General features: G+C 44.9%; 3 protein-coding genes across 3 annotated transcripts in view; 2 read left to right on the forward strand and 1 right to left on the reverse strand.

Annotated features, from left to right (window-relative positions):
- Positions 1-11,191, forward strand: part of ccdc88aa (coiled-coil domain containing 88Aa) — a 22,900-nt gene extending 11,709 nt beyond the window's left edge. Inside the window, exons 10-29 of the mRNA XM_035660241.1 lie at positions 560-718; positions 928-1,074; positions 1,296-1,440; positions 2,055-2,663; positions 2,742-2,947; positions 3,060-3,254; positions 3,765-3,895; positions 3,997-4,138; positions 4,243-4,413; positions 4,689-4,850; positions 4,991-5,268; positions 5,390-5,533; positions 5,628-5,814; positions 6,030-6,175; positions 6,388-6,480; positions 7,056-7,267; positions 8,064-8,144; positions 8,735-8,959; positions 9,147-9,212; positions 9,435-11,191. Coding sequence (XP_035516134.1) covers positions 560-718; positions 928-1,074; positions 1,296-1,440; positions 2,055-2,663; positions 2,742-2,947; positions 3,060-3,254; positions 3,765-3,895; positions 3,997-4,138; positions 4,243-4,413; positions 4,689-4,850; positions 4,991-5,268; positions 5,390-5,533; positions 5,628-5,814; positions 6,030-6,175; positions 6,388-6,480; positions 7,056-7,267; positions 8,064-8,144; positions 8,735-8,959; positions 9,147-9,212; positions 9,435-10,534 — 4,599 coding nt within the window. The 3' untranslated portion in view covers positions 10,535-11,191. The remainder of the gene's footprint in view (positions 1-559; positions 719-927; positions 1,075-1,295; positions 1,441-2,054; positions 2,664-2,741; positions 2,948-3,059; positions 3,255-3,764; positions 3,896-3,996; positions 4,139-4,242; positions 4,414-4,688; positions 4,851-4,990; positions 5,269-5,389; positions 5,534-5,627; positions 5,815-6,029; positions 6,176-6,387; positions 6,481-7,055; positions 7,268-8,063; positions 8,145-8,734; positions 8,960-9,146; positions 9,213-9,434) is intronic.
- Positions 11,192-11,218: 27 nt separating this feature from the next.
- On the forward strand, positions 11,219-13,687 carry mettl26 (methyltransferase like 26). Its single transcript, XM_035660243.1, has 6 exons — positions 11,219-11,567; positions 11,833-11,995; positions 12,828-12,887; positions 13,018-13,085; positions 13,246-13,324; positions 13,428-13,687. Exons 1-6 carry the CDS (start codon positions 11,374-11,376, stop codon positions 13,482-13,484), a joined length of 621 nt encoding a protein of 206 aa, XP_035516136.1. The 5' UTR covers positions 11,219-11,373; the 3' UTR covers positions 13,485-13,687.
- Positions 13,688-13,787: 100 nt separating this feature from the next.
- wfikkn1 (WAP, follistatin/kazal, immunoglobulin, kunitz and netrin domain containing 1) lies at positions 13,788-17,410 on the reverse strand. The gene is made up of 2 exons (XM_035660244.1): positions 15,941-17,410; positions 13,788-15,854 (listed from the first exon to the last, which is right to left on the reverse strand). Exons 1-2 carry the CDS (start codon positions 16,205-16,207, stop codon positions 14,337-14,339), a joined length of 1,785 nt encoding a protein of 594 aa, XP_035516137.1. The 5' UTR covers positions 16,208-17,410; the 3' UTR covers positions 13,788-14,336.
- Positions 17,411-17,429: the final 19 nt, after the last annotated feature.

Genomic DNA, 17,429 nt, shown 5'->3' on the forward strand with positions numbered 1-17,429 from the left:
CAGCAGGCACAAAGCAACATTAGCATTCGTACTGAGTCATGTCTGTGTCCACCTGATGAATGTAAATCCAATATTCACTTTCCTTTCAGTTCCAATTTAGTCCTCACCAACATCCTTAGGGAAATATCTGGCTCTTAAGCTGCTAAATGCTCCACCGGCTAGTTGCTAACTATGTCTGTATTCCCTTTGGTGCTGGGCTGATAACGTACAGTGGGTTAATCAAAGCTGCCTGCTAAAAACAGCTGCCTGCCAGAACCTCAAAATGAGGCTGATGAGAGCTGGAGACAGAATCAAAGCAAAAGTAACAGACAGTAAAACCAAATCAATGAGGTGAAAGACACTAAAACAGAGAAGCAGAGTCTGGTGAGTTCCTTTCACAATACAGGTTCCCATGATGTACTGTTAATACATCCTGCATTGATTAATGCGGCTTTAAGTACAAATAATGTAACAAACTAACACTGACATAAAACATATATTTGTGACTTCCAGGACCAAGAATGGTGCTGAGCTTTTACAGTTTAGCTATAAAGTATGCCTCTGTCTGAACCCTCACCAGAACTCCCAGCTGCTAGTAGATGCCCGTGCAGCCCGCACCTACCGCGACGAACTGGATGCCCTGAGAGAAAGAGCCATAAAGGCGGACAAGCTGGAGAGTGAAGTGGGACGTTACAGAGAGCAACTACACAAGATAGAGTTCTACAAGGCCAAAGTGGAGGTTAACTGTCTTATAAACGCTTTACCAGTGATTTTGATTATAGATGCTTGGAGTACTGCAATTCATCAATTACATATTGATTTATTAGATAATAAGGTGTAAAAATGAACAAGAAGGTAAAACATGTAGCTAATGAGCAAACAGGTTTAGTGTGTGGAATATGAAATACATAAATCTAAGAGTTTTTGTGTGTGTGTGTGTGTCTTCAGGAGCTGAAGGAGGATAACAGGGTGCTACAAGAGACCAAAGAGGTGTTAGAGGATCAGTTGGCAGGCTGGAGGGCACGCTCAGATAAAATTCACCAGCTGGAGAAGCAGAGTCTGCTGCTGAAGGCCCGGGTCCACGACATGGAACAGGTCAGACATTGGTACACAAATAGGTGTCTTCTTTGTTATCTTTGTGTTGCCTTCTATTAAACCTCTTCCACAACTGACAACAGAGATCAGTGGCAATGTAATTCAAAACATGTAGAACTCTACTATGGATATCCTCTTTCAGATTTATTAACCTTATAGTCCCTTCAGCAGCTGGACAGAATCTGTTCTAATACCTCTGATACTTTGTGTCTACACTTTAGGAGCGGGAGGCTGATCGGAGGCGGATTGAGGAGCTGCAGGAAGAGAACCTGGCTCTGTGTTTGGCTCAGAGGAGGAGCATGGAGGAGTCCCAGCACCTGGGCTGGGAGTTGGAGCAGCTGTCTAAGACCACTGACAACTCTCAGGGTAAGAGCTGGTGACACAGTAAGATGAAGTAATAGGATAATAAATGTAGGGGTTTGGTTGAAATGGTATGGTAGGTAAGGAAATGGATATGTAAATTATGTGTGTACATCTAACGCATGAGTACTTATTATAAGTATAATAGTAGCCCTTTTTATCTACTTTTTGTATCTATTTTTTATGTCTCTGCATGCTATTAAAATGTATCCTGAAACATGAACTTGACTATTAGGTCATTTACACGATGTACATGGATCAGGTTTCACCAAAACATTTATTTTATTGTAATTGTAAATTGTGATTTACAGATTTATTATGTCAGTAATCTTTTCTTGAAGCTTGATTACTGTATATCAAATTAATGTAACTGACATGAATGTTAAATGTGCAGGTATATTTATTACAAAGTTTAAAAACTTGCTACTGATCCTACAGACATTTGATAGACTGACTGAGCTAAGCTACACTCAACAAACATTGAAACTGTGCACAGACATAATAAAGGTCTCCATGAGTGTCTTAAACTCAGCGCACAGCACCTTTTTTTACAACTAGTACTTCATTCTGTCTGTCTCAAGTCCTCCTTCGGTTAAATGTCATCATGTGTTTGTGTAAAGGCCAGCAGTCCCTGAGCGAGGAGGTGAGTGAGAGGACCCGCAGTCGGATGCTGAAGCTGGAGAAGGAGAACCAAAGTCTCTTAAGGACCATAGAGGATCTCAGAGCTGCCTCTATGAACAACAGCACACAGCCCAAACATAGCCACCACCTTGAGTGTGACCATGTCTGCCAAGTGGTGTGTAGCACCAACAACTGTACCTCGTCAACAGATGAACAAACACAGGAGATGCTTCATGGAGATTCAAACTGCCATCAGCCGCTCCACGCAGAAGAACTGGAGGGAGTTCAGAGTGAGATCCTCCTCACAGATAATACAGACCTTCATATTCAGGAGAAAGGACAGCTAGAGGACAGGAACAGTGGAGATCATTTCAAAGAACAGTCTGATCTGGAAGTCTTGGAAAACAATCACAACAGGCTCCATTGTTTTGTTGGATCACGTGATCGCTCCCCTGGCTCTAGGAGCAGCAGTCCCTGCCATGACAGCATCTTCACAGGTCTGCCAACACGGTCCTCCTACGCCAGCAAGCACACACAGCGGCTAGAGGCCAAGTGCAGGGCCCTGGACACGGTTAATCAGCATCTACAGACTTCCCTTGATAACACCGGTAGGTTCTGTAGATCAAATAAACATTAAAGATCGTAGTGATTCAGTCATACAATTACTGATTTGTCAATTTGTTTAGACCGGAAAGTTCAGCGCCTGCAAGCGGAGGTTCAGGAGCTGGAGGCAGAGAACCAGAGTCTGCAGGCCACTTTAGAGGAACTCCGGATCTCTGCCCGACGCCTGGAGCAACTGGAAACAGAGAAGCAAAGCCTGGAGCAAGAAACCACAGTCCTTGAGAGGGAAAAGAGGCAACTAGAGAAAGAGAATCGACGACTCCGCCAGCAGGTAAGTAGGCTGGTTTTCAAAGGGCAAGGTGTCAGTAAGGTTAGGATCATGTTTGGAAGACTTACACTGTCCTTGAATAAATGTTTCCTTGTTCCATGTTCCTCTGTCTCAGGCTGAAATCCAGGAAGCCAACTTAGACAGCAGCAATGTCTGTATGGCCAGCCTGGAGAGGGAGATGCGTTTTCTTGTAAAGGAGGTTGAGGTGTTAAGGGAAACTGCTGAGAGGGTCAAAGGCCTGGAGGGAGACAACAGAGAACTGACCAAGCAAGCTGCTATCGACCAGAGGACCTTGGCCACCCTCAGAGAGGTGAGGGGAGAAGTCTGTGCTGTCGAGTTTATGCTGACTGAATAAATAATCTGCCCTAACGTTTCACTGATAAAGCTACAGCAGCATTGTGCATGTGTTTCACAGAGCTTCTCAGATTTGACCTTTGATAGATTTTATGATTTGAACAGATGCAAGATCCACAACTCACAAAACAAGTACAAACATTTATTTTGAAAAATGACAGCACGTAAAAATGAATTTAATGTGTTTGCATCACAGTGACAGTAACGTAGTTGCTCAGAAAGCATTCTTCTACTGTAAATGCTACTACCTGCAGATTAACATAAAATGCGCAGATTTACTGCTAATGAAAATTTGGTCATTATCTCCTGGTTAAAACCCCTAGAACATCATTCAAAAAAGGCTTCTCCCAAGCAGTAAAATGAAATGTGTTCTGGAAGTTTAAGTTCCAAAAATAACATTAAATGTCAATAAATGTCTCTTTAAAGATACTATGTAGTGTAATCCAGGTATACTGTCCATTTTTAGGAGCTGGTAAGTGAAAAGCTGAAGACCCAGCAGAGAGGCAATGAACTGGAGAGGCTGGCCCATGAGTTGGAAATGAAGGTCCTGAACCAGGATAGTACACAGCAGGCTGAACAGGAGGCACCAGACAACAGGTGCTTACATACGTTTCATAACATTTGAAGAGAATATTGTGAGAAATGAGGAGTGTTATAAAGCCACAGTTGGTACAAAATTCCGTATTTCCCCTATGCAGCAGGTTCAAGATGCTGGAGTCAGAGTTGGAGTCGTCTCTGAAAAAATCTCTTCAGATTAAAAATGACAAGATGGCAGCTTTGGAGGCTCGTCTGCAGGAATCCTCCAACCTGAACCAGCAGCTGCGCCAGGAGCTTAAGACTGTAAGTCATGTCATAAAATGTACCATTGCAGATCTGTAAGTGACATATTGGCGAAAGAAAGGCATTGTACTTTGTTACAGTGTTTGACACTTTTGACCTCATAGGTGAAACTGAGCTATGAGGCCTTGCAACAGAGGCAGGAGGAAGAGACAGCACTGACTTCCACTCCTCCCAGAGAGACTGGCAGGACAATGAGCGAATGGCTGCGTGAAAGCCAGGAGGCCACCAAGGAACTGCTGAAACTCAAAGACCGTCTCATTGAAGTGGAGAGGAATGTCAGTGGTTGGCCCTTATTAAAGTGGATGAACTATACAGTGACCAATTTATAAAATTATACTGTTTGTTCTTAAATACACTAGCACTTGCTTTTGATGTTGATTTATGCTAATAATAGACCAAACAATGTACTGGTTTTTATGTTCTTCTTCCTCTTGTAAACACATTTTACAATAATTAGAAAAGCCAACATATTGGACAGTTAGTCAAAGTGGTATCAGCATCTTGGCTCTCTCTTCTCTTCTCCACTCCTCTCCCCTCCTCCCCTGTCCAGAATGCGACACTGGAAGCAGAGCGCCAGGCTATGCAGGCCCAGCTGAAGCAGCTGGAGAGTCAGTCTGACAGCCAGCAGGCTCAGATCCTCGCCCTGCAGAGGCAGGCTGCCTCACTGCAGGAGAACAACACAGCCCTGCAGACACACAACGCTAACCTGCAGGTGCCACTAAAACACACACTATTCTCTGTGGTACACCGATAGAGTCCTGTAAGATTGTCAGTAAAGCCTCTGCATCAATATGCATGCAGACATCACACATTGAAAGCATTCATGCTACATTAACTGCCTTTCTTCTCCAGGTGGAGAAGTCCACTCTGAACTCACAGAGTGCCTCCCTCATGGCTCAGAATGCTCAGCTGCAGCAGCAGCAGTCGGGGACAGAGAGCGAGCGAGACAGTGCCATACGGGAACGTGAAGAGCTGCGTGGTGTTCACGAGCAGCTATTACGAGACCACGAGCGGCTTGCAGCTCTGCATGAGCGTCAGGCCATGGAGTTTGAGATCCTGATGGGCAAGCATGGCTGCTTGAAAAATGCACATCGCACACTGGAGCTGGAGCATCGCACACTGCAGGACAGGTTGGGGAAAGGAGAGATATACGGAATGTGGATAAATTATCATGCCATGCGAGGTACCAGCATGTTCATGTATGTGTGTTTTCATGCATGTGTTTGTGTGTCTATTTGGTGGTATCTTTAGGTACAATAGCCTGTTGCAGCAGCGGACCAAGCTAGAGGGCCTTGAGAAAGCCCTGAAGGAGGAGCAGATGAGGATGGCTCTGGAGAAGGAACAGCACAGGACCACTGCCGCTGAATGCTGCAGGCTCCGTAACGAGAAGGACTGGTGAGGAGGCACAAGCCACCGGAGCACATACACACCAATACACACCTAGACTAATGCTTGGACAAACACCACTGTACATCTTTCTTTTTTTAAGGCTGAACCAGACATACCGTCAGCTTCTTAATGACAACGAGCTGCTGACGGCGGATCACAAGCAGCTCAAGAGCCAGCTGAATGAGGCCAAGCTGGAGCACACCTGGCTAGAGGCCGACTTCTCCAAGCTCAAAAAGGAGTTTCAGCAGCTGGACATCACCTCCACAAAGCTCACCAACCAGTGTGAGGTATTGACATGTGGCAGGTTGAGCTGCTGTTGTATTGCATATTACATAATATAATCTTGTAATTTCCTCTTATCCTCCCCACACTCAAACTCTCAGTCAGTGCTACATAGGCTCAGGAAGCTGACTTTATGTATAGCATTGCAATTAATTCCATGATCGTATGTGTTTTGTACACATGCTTACATATGTGCACTTGTGCCCGCTTGCCTGTTTAGTTGCTGAGCCAATTGAAGGGCAACCTGGAGGAAGAGAATCGCCACCTGCTCAGCCAGATCGAGACCCTGATGCTACAGAACCGAACCTTGTTGGAGCAGACTATGGAGAGCAAGGATCTTTTTCACGTCGAAGAGCGACAGTATATGTAAGCAAATGGGTCTAATACTGTGGCAGGATAATGTAGCATTAAATAGGATCTATTGTGTGGATTAACAGCATGTTACAGTAATTTGATAATGAGCTAGCATATTAAACAAACAGCACAAAATGTACTCTATTCAGGACACCAAAATACCACAGTAATCAACAGGAATCCCACAATTATAACTGATGATCCATCTGCCCGTCTCTTTTCAGTGACAAGCTTAATGATTTGAGAAGGCAGAAGGAGAAGTTGGAGGAAAAGATAATGGACCAGTACAAGTTTTATGAGCCATCACCTCCTCGCAGGTAAGTTGTCTATAACAGTGATAAATTATGATTTTTTTCACCATTACTATGGTTAAGTGATCGGTCAATTGTCTGTTTCCACATTCTTTCTTGAAAATATTGAGTCTCAAATTATGTTATTTCAGTTCACCTGCATATTTCACCTGAATTAACTTTTTTAACTCTGTTTTTAGTTTCCACTTCCTGTGGGAAATAAGTCTTTACCTGATAAATGCTCTGCTGTGGTCACCAGATAGTTGCTTTAAATGCCCTGTAGATTACAGAGTCAGATTATAGCTTTTGTATGGGTCCGTCACTATGAGTCACCCATTTCACAGAAACATTGTGTCGTAGCCATTGTTAATATACGTATATTGATAACAGCAGCTTTAAATATACTTTAATCTGAATGGTAGACAAGCATTAACATCCATTGCTAGTCTAGCTCACCTCTGCATGATTGGTGATTTTTTATTGGTGATGGTGTTGTTTCTCTGTGGACCAGCCCGGCCCCCATCTATGTTACTATATCTACATTATTTGTGTCTCATTCTGTTATGGTTTCTCTTTGCTCTCATATATCTGCCTCTCCACAGACGTGGAAACTGGATCACTCTGAAACTGAAGAAGTTGATTAAATCCAGTAGCCGTGAGCATGGGCCCGACCGCCCACCCACACCCACACACTCGGGTGCTGCTGAGCCACCCCTCTTCTGTCACGACAACAGCTCTTTCATCAGCTCAGATGGGTCTGGAGGCTCAGCTTCCACCTCAGCAGGTGATGCTTTCTCACCCCGACGTAACAGCAGTAAGTATGACCTTCTTCAGTTTACCAGATCATCTCCCATTGACTTGGTGGAATCGGTCTCATCAAAGTACCAATGTCCCCCCTTCACTGCTTCAGCCATAGACCAGGAAGTAAGATCATCATCAGAAGCAAAGCACATAGATCATTCAGGAGTGTGTTCGTGTAAGGTCCAGCCCACAGCCAGAGGACAGAGGGGCGAGGGTGAATCAACAGCCTCAGCTGGTTCATCTGCACATGAAGCTGCATTTGTAGGACAGACATATTTGACAAAACTTCCCCCTACACCTCAGCAGTTTTCAAGGAGAAACAAAAACTCAAAGTGGATTTTAAAGTAAAACTGTTTAAGCACTGTTGTCATGTCTCAGTTTTATTCATTGAAGTTAACAAAAGCTGGAAATGCTGGAGAGAAATTCTCAAAATGGCCCTTTAATTGACCTTTTTACAAACCCTTACACATAAAGAATGAGATCTTAGTAATTCAGAAAAGATAGCATGTCTTTAAAGAAGAAGATCTAGTTCCTCGATGTAATAAATAAATATTGCAAACACATTGTGTTTAAAAGAGAGCATGTGTGTGTGTGTCATGTCCAAAGGGTCATTCTTCCTGATGCATGATGTTTGTGAAATTTCCTCAACAGTCCTCAGTTCCCTGTGTCCTTCTTGTTTGTTAATGCATTTCTTCGCTCCTGCCTTCCTCCCTTCTTTCCCTTGTCTTTTTCTTCCCTTCCTACCTCTCTCCCCCCTTACATCATTCCCCTTATCTGCCTCCCATGTGGCTGCACTTGCTGTTAAATAGCCACTCTGAAAATGTTTCCCCGTATGAGGAACAGGCTGAAGGACAAAGACAAAGTCAAGTCCCTCTTCCGTCGTTCCATGTGTAAGAAAGACTGTGGTCCAGTGTTTACCCTCATCTTGACTGTAGCCTTTTATTTCATTGCTAACTTGATATATATATATATATAATACCGAACCTATGCTTTATTTTATTTGTCACCATCTGCTACATGCCATAACAAAAAAATAACCCTAGTTTGAATAGGATTGTCAGCAAGGATGCTTCCCAGCAGAATAAAATTGGCAGTCATATGTTTGCATTTCACCACACTAACCTAAAATAATTCAATATATTACAGCTTTAAGCATCTGCACCAGTTATTTTCTAGCGAAGTGGCTATATTTGAAGACAATCTGGGGTATTAATAGAGGTCAAAGAAATGCTGCATTGCAGGAGGACACTGGTGCTGCATGAGCTCTTTCCTACCACTACACTGTAAGGAAACATTAACAGTTTAAAACCACAACTTTAGACTGTTGTGTTGTTAATCGAGAAAGCAAACCATCCCTGTCTCCATGTTTCCACGCCACAGAACCTTTAAAAATACCTTTAATCTCCATGACCACATCACCTGTCTGTCCCCCTGCCTCATCCACTCCCCACTTCTTCCACTCCTTGGTCCAACAACGCAGCCCTGAGCAGCTTGGTGTACCCCTCGGCCCTGTTCGAGGAGGAAGGGTCAGAGGCTGATGTGGAGGAGGACAGGAAGAACGCACTGACCTCATCCCTTACCACATCCATTTTGTCCATCCTCCACCTTAATCATCCCACCACTCTACCATCTGGCCACGTCACCACCACCACCACCACTGACACCACCGACACGGTCCCAGATGTTTCTGAGCTTTGGGTGACAGGTAGAGGCATTCATGAGCCACTGTTTTGTTTGATGTCATCTTCAGTAGTTAGACGCTAGAATAATAGTGTAGAGGAGAGTAGAGCAAAGACGGCACTCTCATGTGCTTTTTCTCATTTGAAACATAGAAAGCCAGACGTGTCAACTGCTTGTAACTATTCAGTGAGTTCTCACTTTATGCCCCACAGATAAGGATTCGAATGACAGCGCTGTGCCATCTGGAGTTGAGGACAACGACGAGCTTCAAAATCACGGTAAAGCCCTGTGGATACTCGTTTAGAGGATTCAGCAAGCATACAGATGTATTACCAGCTCAGGAATTAGAGTAAATCCATCAAATTGCAATCATGACCTTGTTTCATATTAATCTCTATGCTGACGCAGAGGCCTTTAGAGAGACTCTGCTGCCCCCTGTTGATCAGTAAGAATATTATTGTATTGTAGCTCTTAATACAAACATCATAATCTCTTTCCAGGGCTGAATGGCGTCCAGAGTCGAGCCCAAAGTGAGAGCAGCGGTGAGTTCAGCCTGAGCCTGGAAAATGAGCCATGGTCAAATGGCAGCAGCCCCATTCAGCAGCCCCCATCACGCCGCTCCTCCTCCTCTTACCAGCCACCCAGCGATACCTCCACCCCCCAACACACAATGAGGCAGATGCAGCACAAGGAGAAAGCTTCTACCATGCCCATCACCAGCAGTCAGAATTCAGCTATCCAGGCTACACCAAAGCAGAAAGATCTTGTGCTCTCTCAGGACTTCTGGCTCACCAGGGGGACGAAGAGCATCCGAAGGGGGTCAAGAGGGAAAGTGATACGTCGTTCGTCAGATTCAGGGGGCGCAGTCAAAATGAACTCAGGGCTTAATGGGATCAATTCAAAACCCAGCTCTAGCAAAGCTGAAACTACCCAGGCCTCAGTTTGTTCCCCTGTCACAGTGCTGTATGTTCAGGGTAAGTCATCTTCAATGTCTGGCTGCCTCAACTGCTTCTCCACCCCTCTGGGGAAAGAGGGGCGACTGAAAGGGTCCAGGTCGCCCAAAAGTCTCCCCCGAGCCAGCAGTGTCATTTCCACAGCAGAGGGATCGTCCCGACGCTCCAGTGTAAACAGCGACTGCAGGGTGATGGTCAAGACTGAACCGCACTCAATCCAGGCTCCAGGAGAGAGCAATAATCAGGAGGCCAGTCAGAAGCAACCAGAGCCAGACGCCAATAACAGTGAGCCTGAGCCCATTCCTCCCGTCAAACCTCCCAGAGACCCAACAGTTGTTGTTCCCACAGACCCCAAAACCCCTGTGCAGGAGTCACTTTTTGGCTCCTCGTTCACTTTCAATTCCGTCTTCTCAAACACGATCTTCAGTGATTCTGTGGTCACAACCACGACTAGTCTGGACGCCCTTGGCAACAACCAGACCTTCCTCTGTCTGAATGCTTCTCTGGTACAAGACTGTCCACTTGAGAGCCAGGAGTCTCCTCCTAACATACCACAAACACTGCTCAGTTTGGAAAATGAGAAGAGTCAAAATGCAGAACATGCAGCTGGGCTGGAGGAGAGGGACAAGCCGCTCACCACTGCATGAAACATCATTGAATATTGTTTTGTTCAAATAAAGCAGGTTTTACTTCTCATCATTGACTGAAGCACACAATTTAAGTCACTGTAATTTAATATGTTTGCATTTTATTCCACTGACTACCTGAGTATACAGTAACCTTAAAAGGTGTAAATAAAAATATGTTTAGATACTTTTGGTTCACACTGCTTTAGTAACATTACCAGCGTTTACAACACATTAATAATGTATATAATGTGTAACAGATCCAGAGATTCACAGTATTATTTTCCCATTCTGGGTCTCTTTTACACAAACTCTGTATAGCCCTACATGTGGATAAGTATCCTTTGTTTTTCTCATTAAAATTAGATCGTGTTGTGTTAACCTTCACTTTACCACACTGACAATCCCGTTATGTATATTTTTGATTGCCAAAACATTTTGTTCTTTTCTGCTGTTTCTATTTATGCCCTGTTACTCGGACAGATTTTAAATTATTATAAGTTGCTGTGTCTGTTAAATAGTTCAGTCTGAGCCTGGGGGACGTTCATACTGTGTAAATGTTGTTTAAAAAAATAGGCTGTGTACCTGACCGCTATTTTCCCTTAAATAAAGAAACCCTCTATGTAAAACGTGTATTTGTGTGGTCATTCTTTTATAACGGCGCCCGCCCAGTGTCCTTATTGGATGACGGCTCAGTCACGTGAGACAATCCGGAAGTGGACCTTTTTCAGCCGAAAAACAAAACATTCGTGGGTGGCGTTGAGTTATTCAATCTGGACTGACGGCACTTAGGTACACTGGAGTGGCTGCTTCGTACAGTGTACCGCATTACTCGACAGTTATACCCGGGCTGTAGCACGATGCTGAGCGCCGCCGCCGCGGAGAGGAACAAGGAGCCCATCCTGGCGGTGCTCCTGGAGAGCGTGAACACCGGGAGACCCCTGCAGGCTCTGGAGATCTCCTCCGGTACCGGCCAACATGTCACACACTTCGCTCAGGCCCTGCGGAATATCATCTGGCAGCCATCAGAGTACGACCGGCAGTCTCTAGCCAGGTAACTACAGGCTGTGTGTATCAGTTCTGTTATAGTCATCATATTACAGCTGGACCTTATACACACTTATAAACTCGGGTGTTTACGGTATCAATAGTTTCTGCGTAGCAAACTTGAAGAAAGGCATTGGCCATTTAACTCAGGTATTACGGTAATGAATTTAATACTACTGGTGCAGGACAGGCACACTGTGCTGGTAAAACCTGTGTTTTGTTGGGGGGGTGTGTGCCCGCATTAACAATAAGGTCTTTGTTCCCATTCTCAGTATAGAAGCGTACAGAGCCCACTACCAGCTGCACAATGTGAAGCCTGCCATCCACCTGGATGCTTCTCTGCCTCACCAGTACTGGGGAGGGATCCCGCCAGAGAGCCTGGATCTGGTAGTCAACATCAACATGATCCACATTTCTCCAGTGGCTTGCACTGAGGTAGGGGCTTATCTAACCCATGGACTCACAACTGCATTACCAGTAGCTTGCATCTTCCCCAGGGCCCTCAGGACCCACGCAGGCTCCAGGTTTAATGTGCGGCGTTTCATTTGTGGGCATTTGATAAATTGCACATTTGTTTAGTAATACCTTATGCAACACTAAAGCACAATATAAACTGAAATGTTAAAGGCCTTACAAGCACCTGCACAGCGGGACCTAGATATTAAAAAAAGAGCCATTATTATTTTGGTGTCTGCTGTAGTTACATGGTGCACATTTGTCAACTAATTTGTAATAACTCATCCATCCAAAAAGTAATTACTAAGTTCCCTCAGCTCATTTTCACTCAGTGCCCCCTAGTGGGTTCATCTTAAGTCAGCTAACATTAGCAAGCAAATGCTACTGGTCATAACAGACCAGGCAAGGCTGTAGCAGCAAAACCTGCGAGTGTATTGGATTGAGCAGGAGTGTTTTTTATTGCTTAAACATTTCACTTTTCATTTCTAAAAGAAAGATTGTGTTATTTATTTTTTCAAAATGTACATAGTCCAGCTTTAAGTGTTGTCCAGTGATCTATTGACTGGTCTTGTTTACATATGGCTGAAATATTGCAGTGTATGCCCCCCAGAGTGAATATACAGTATGACCCTTTTGACTCGTAACTCCTCAGATAATAACTGTGAGCAATTTACACATTTCTACCTCCAGTCTTACAGTCTGTAAAAGAGACCAAGAACAAAAAGGGCTGGAGTCTTTGTCCCTCCTGCCACTCAACCCCCACTGCACGTGATGAATGCGGGTACCTTAAGACATCATTATTTTCTTCCAGGGTTTATTCAAAGGGGCTGGAGCATTGCTGAAGCCGCAAGGTCTTTTACTGACATATGGGGTGAGTGAAAAAACATTTCATCCTCTTACATGATACTTACTATTCATGACATGTTATCAGATATGATCGAATCTAAACATAAAAGGGTGACACTATTATGCTACTTAACATCTTTTGTTGTTACCCACAGCCTTATGCAGTGAATGGTCAGATCACCCCTCAAAGTAATGTTGACTTTGACTACAGCCTACGGCAGAGGTAAGACTCAAAAGCAAAAAACATAGACAGTCAGGAATTTTACTAAGATAACCGAAAGCAGCACTGTATACATAATCATGAAGGTTCACTTGTTGTTGTCATCCATACAAAAGATAATGCACTGTGGGATATATAAAGGCTATATTTTTTCATCTTACAGGAACCCAGAGTGGGGACTTAGGGATATCTCCTTCCTCAATACTATAGCACAAAGAAATGGTTTATTCCTGGAGAAAATAGTAAGTGAACAGCTCATTGGAGTTTTATCCATAAAATGTAAAAAGATAAGAATGTGAACGATTCAGTTCAAAAATATATGACTTTAAATGTTTTCTTTACTAGATGGACATGCCGGCAAACAACAAGTGTCTTCTGTTCAGGAAGGAGAGTTTGGTGTGAAGTATCCTGTTGTTCCGGAGCAGGAGGGTTAAAACGCCTTAACTTACACTTGAAGCTCAGACACATTGCCAACATTTCCAGAACTGTTAATGAATCGTTTCCCCATATTCTATTGTTTAATCAAAACAGAAATAATGTAATCTATTATACACTATGTATTCTTCTGTATTGCACACTTGAGTAAAATGAACAAGGCTCACGTATATGTTGTCTGTGTACTATATTTACCTTGATAAAGCCACCTACTCTTTATTTCTTCATTGAGTTTGCAGAGACTGTCAGTGAAGTTATTTTGTTAAGCTAAGAAGTGATATGCAGAGGGAGATATTTAAGAGACAATGGGCTGTATATTAGATCTTGAAATCAGACATAACAACAAAAGGAAACCTATATAAAACATCTATGCAAATGACTAAAGAGCCAAAAACAAAATAAACACAATACAGTAAAAGAGAAAAACACAATTTAGAGGTATCATACTGCAGGTGTCTATATCTTTATGCATTTTGCATTAACCTGTGTGGCTGCTACTCTGGCTACTATCTTTTTTCAGAATACAAACATATGGAGAAAAAAATAAGAAACATCTATATTTAAACTTATATATAAAGAGCACATCAGCACTGATATTAAAACACATCTGGAATGTAGTACAACCAACCTATGTTGTAACGAATACACATTGTACATACAAATGACTCATAACTTCATTCACATACAGTCATTTAGCATATATGTTTCTTTCAATTTAAAGACTTCTCTTGTTGCAATTCTGATGCTCATCTTCAGTGCTAAAGGTAAAGGTAACCACAGACTCTCTGTGGGCTAGTAAATCTAAGTCCTGAGAGACTTTCACGATGCCTTGCAGGTCTTTTTACCCAGAACCTCACGTAGCTTCTTGAGTCTACGTTCAGTAATGGATCTCACGTAGCTGTCTGTTTGGATGATGGCCATGCCATCCTGCACTACACCCATCACAAGCAAAGGGTTTTCCTCCATGGTGATGTTGGGACAGGGACAGCTCCAGTCTATCTTGGCTATGGTCACCTCGAGGTGTTTGGTATTAAAGAAAGTCAAGCCCATCTTTTCATCTCTCAAGACCTCTTCCAAGCTAAAGTGGGCCAACCCAGAGTCCAGATCCTCCACCAGCTCTGTGAGCCGCCCCACAATAGCAAAGTCACTCCGGCATAAGCTGGGCACCATTTTCCCCTTAACTCGACAGGTTTTACAAGGTTTCCTTTTGGGTTGTGGGCAGTTTGCCTCACACTCATTCTTGGTGCTGAAGCTGTTGGCATTCCCATGGCAGCCGCCATAGGCAAAGGCTTGGCACTGTTTCATGAGAGAATTCCAGGCCCAACGTGGCTCCCAAGCTTTGCAGGGGCCTTGGACAGCAGGCAGGGAGCAGATGCCCGTCCCCTCTCTCTGACAGGAGGCCTTGCACTCCTCATAAGTCTCGAATCGGTTGCGGCTGTCCTCACATCCACCGTTGCTAAAGGCCATGCAGGAGCCAAGCTTGCTGTCATAGTACCAGTCCACGTGGCGCTCACCACTGCACACTTTCAGGTCTACTTCAGCCAGGCAGTCTGCTGGTGAGAAAGGCCGCCCCATGGGCATCTCAGGATCCTCAGAGAAATCATCATCAGCCCGGCGGATGACAGACAGGGGGTAGTCAGCTCGAAGAACTCCTGCAGAATTCCGTGCGATGCAGGTGTAGATACCTGTATCCCAAACCTGGGCGTTGTAAATGACAAGCTGACCGATGTTGGTGATAACCACGTTGCCGTACATCTGGTCAGGCCTCATAACCAGGTGCTCACGTCTTTCACTCTGTTTCTCCCATGTTACATCAGGTCTGGGGACTCCAATAACGTCACAGTGGAAGCTGATTGTGCCTCCGACATAGATGGACTGGTGGTGAGGGTTGGAGTACAGCGTGGGGGGCATGGGGTCCTCCTGGGAGGATGTCGGGGTGGGGTTAGCTGTAGTGTCCTGAGGCAGGGGACTGGTGTGGGGCCCAGCCAGGAAGAAGCGACAGGTGACCACAGTTAAAGTCACCCCACGGATGCAGGCCTCCGCGTCCATGTAGCAGCGGTTAAAGTAGGTGAGGCCATCTGAAGCACAGGTGAAGTTGGGCTCTTTCTCACAGCGGTCCTGGCACTTGCAGATGGGCTGTCCATCCCAGATGTCACAGATCGCCCCCTGCTGGCTGCAGATAAAGCCCTCACAGGTAGCTGTAGAGGTGGGGGCATCACTTCCTTTTCCTCCACCCTGCCCATCTGGCTGGGCAGAGGTGCCATCAGAGAAACGTGCAGCCACACAGCTGTTGAGGCCACACACGTTGGTGCAGCATTTCTCAAAGTCAGCACAGTCCTGCAAAGACAAAAAGAGCATTTATGGAAGCAAATTTAAACGGACAAATCCTAAAACTCTAATGGGGATAAGAGAAATAGCACCACCTCATCGACGTTGCATTCCCTCTCGCAGGTGCTTTGCGCATCAACCCACAGATTGGAATTCAGCTTGTTGGGACAAAATCCTTCGTGTTCAACTTTGGGTCCTGCCACACTTGCACACAAAGAAAGTTCGGGTAATTCGGAAACCAAGAGCATGAACAAATACGCACGTATCCATCCTAACTGTGGTTTATTTGAGTTGGGTGCATTATGCCAACATTTATCCTTTATACATCTATCCTCCAAAAGTTGTAGAGGGATTTTATACATTATTGCTGTTTTGCATGAGTCGCCCACCGGATAAATCCATTCCTCCGTTAGGTCTTTCGGAATAAGTGTGATGTTGATTTTCAAATGTGGTCGTCCGTTCCGTGCGTAAACATGGTGGAAATCAATTTACTGCGCGCAGAGAGGAGAGCTGAATCAATCCAAAAGGCCAAGACGAGTTCCCATATACGCTGGACATTCACTGAACAAAATATATCCCAGAAAAAGCGGTTAGAAGGTGCAGTTGGCTCGCATGAAATATTCGCCTTGATAATCAAAACAAAACTCGTGCAACAGTGGGCAAAACTCTCATTCAGGTCGATTTCGTCGAACAGCGAAATAAGCGAACGAAGCCGCACAATGAGAGAGAAAGACGCAACATCAGCCTTTCAGAGTGTGAATGGAGGTGGAAAGGGCAGCCCCTCTGACCGCCCCCATGGTCGTCCAGTGTCTGAAACTCTTATGAAGCAGCACCGTGCGCTAAGCAACTGGACAAACATTGTAAAAACATCAAAGAAAGCGTGGGGCCGTGGTGGCAAGCTGTCCCAACAACCGTGCGCACGGAGCTACACATTCCGGTGAGAAATCCAACGTTAAATGCGCCCAGACAGCATTTATAGAGGTGTCATTCATAAATAGGGCAATAGTCTTGTTTCCTCGCTAAGCGCAGTTGTGGCTGTTGCTAAGAGTTGTATCTCCAGCTTCTGATGACATATTTCCAGATGTTTTACGCAATACTAACTTGTGCAGACACTAGCTTTCTTGCGCAAATCAAAGTGCAAACTGTTAAAAGTCGCCTGGAGCGCCGAGGCGGAAAGCGTGAAACCCAAACACGGGGCGTGTCGCATCGTGTCTAGCAAAACATGTTGTTTACGTCCTTCTTGTCTAGACGTCGGTCAATTTACCACCGTCCCTCATTCACACGGAGCTCAGAGATGCCACGGTCAGGTGGGAAGGCGTAAAGCGCCACATTTTCAATAGTGTGCGTCTCATCTTTGTCCCGGCGCAGCCCCGAGGCGATGAGAAGCAGCACCCCACATCTTTTCACTGGGGGTGACCCTGCAACCTTTGGGTGACTTTTGACCGCGCTGCATTCATGCGCTGCAGCGATGTGCCGGTTATCCAAAAGTGGCCAATACCGAGAGAGCAGCTAATCAATTCAGCACCCCCCTCCGCCCCCACCGGGTTTTATTGCACTCGGGCACCGGCGGGCCCGGACGGAACA

This window comes from Morone saxatilis, unplaced genomic scaffold, assembly GCF_004916995.1.
Source record: "Morone saxatilis isolate NCDOM2014 unplaced genomic scaffold, NCSU_SB_2.0 Contig17, whole genome shotgun sequence".
NCBI lineage: Eukaryota > Metazoa > Chordata > Actinopteri > Moronidae > Morone > Morone saxatilis.

What these genes read in the sequence shown, in the direction of transcription:
- mettl26 (XM_035660243.1), top strand. Translation starts at nt 11,374, where the DNA reads ATGCTGAGCGCCGCCGCCGCGGAGAGGAACAAGGAGCCCATCCTGGCG. An exon ending in GACTACAGCCTACGGCAGAG is followed by an intron (nt 13,086 to 13,245) that starts GTAAGACTCAAA and finishes TTCATCTTACAG; the next exon opens with GAACCCAGAGTGGGGACTTA. An exon ending in GTTTATTCCTGGAGAAAATA is followed by an intron (nt 13,325 to 13,427) that starts GTAAGTGAACAG and finishes TTTCTTTACTAG; the next exon opens with ATGGACATGCCGGCAAACAA.
- wfikkn1 (XM_035660244.1), bottom strand. Translation starts at nt 16,207, where the DNA reads ATGTATAAAATCCCTCTACAACTTTTGGAGGATAGATGTATAAAGGAT. An exon ending in GGGAATGCAACGTCGATGAG is followed by an intron (nt 15,855 to 15,940) that starts GTGGTGCTATTT and finishes TTGTCTTTGCAG; the next exon opens with GACTGTGCTGACTTTGAGAA.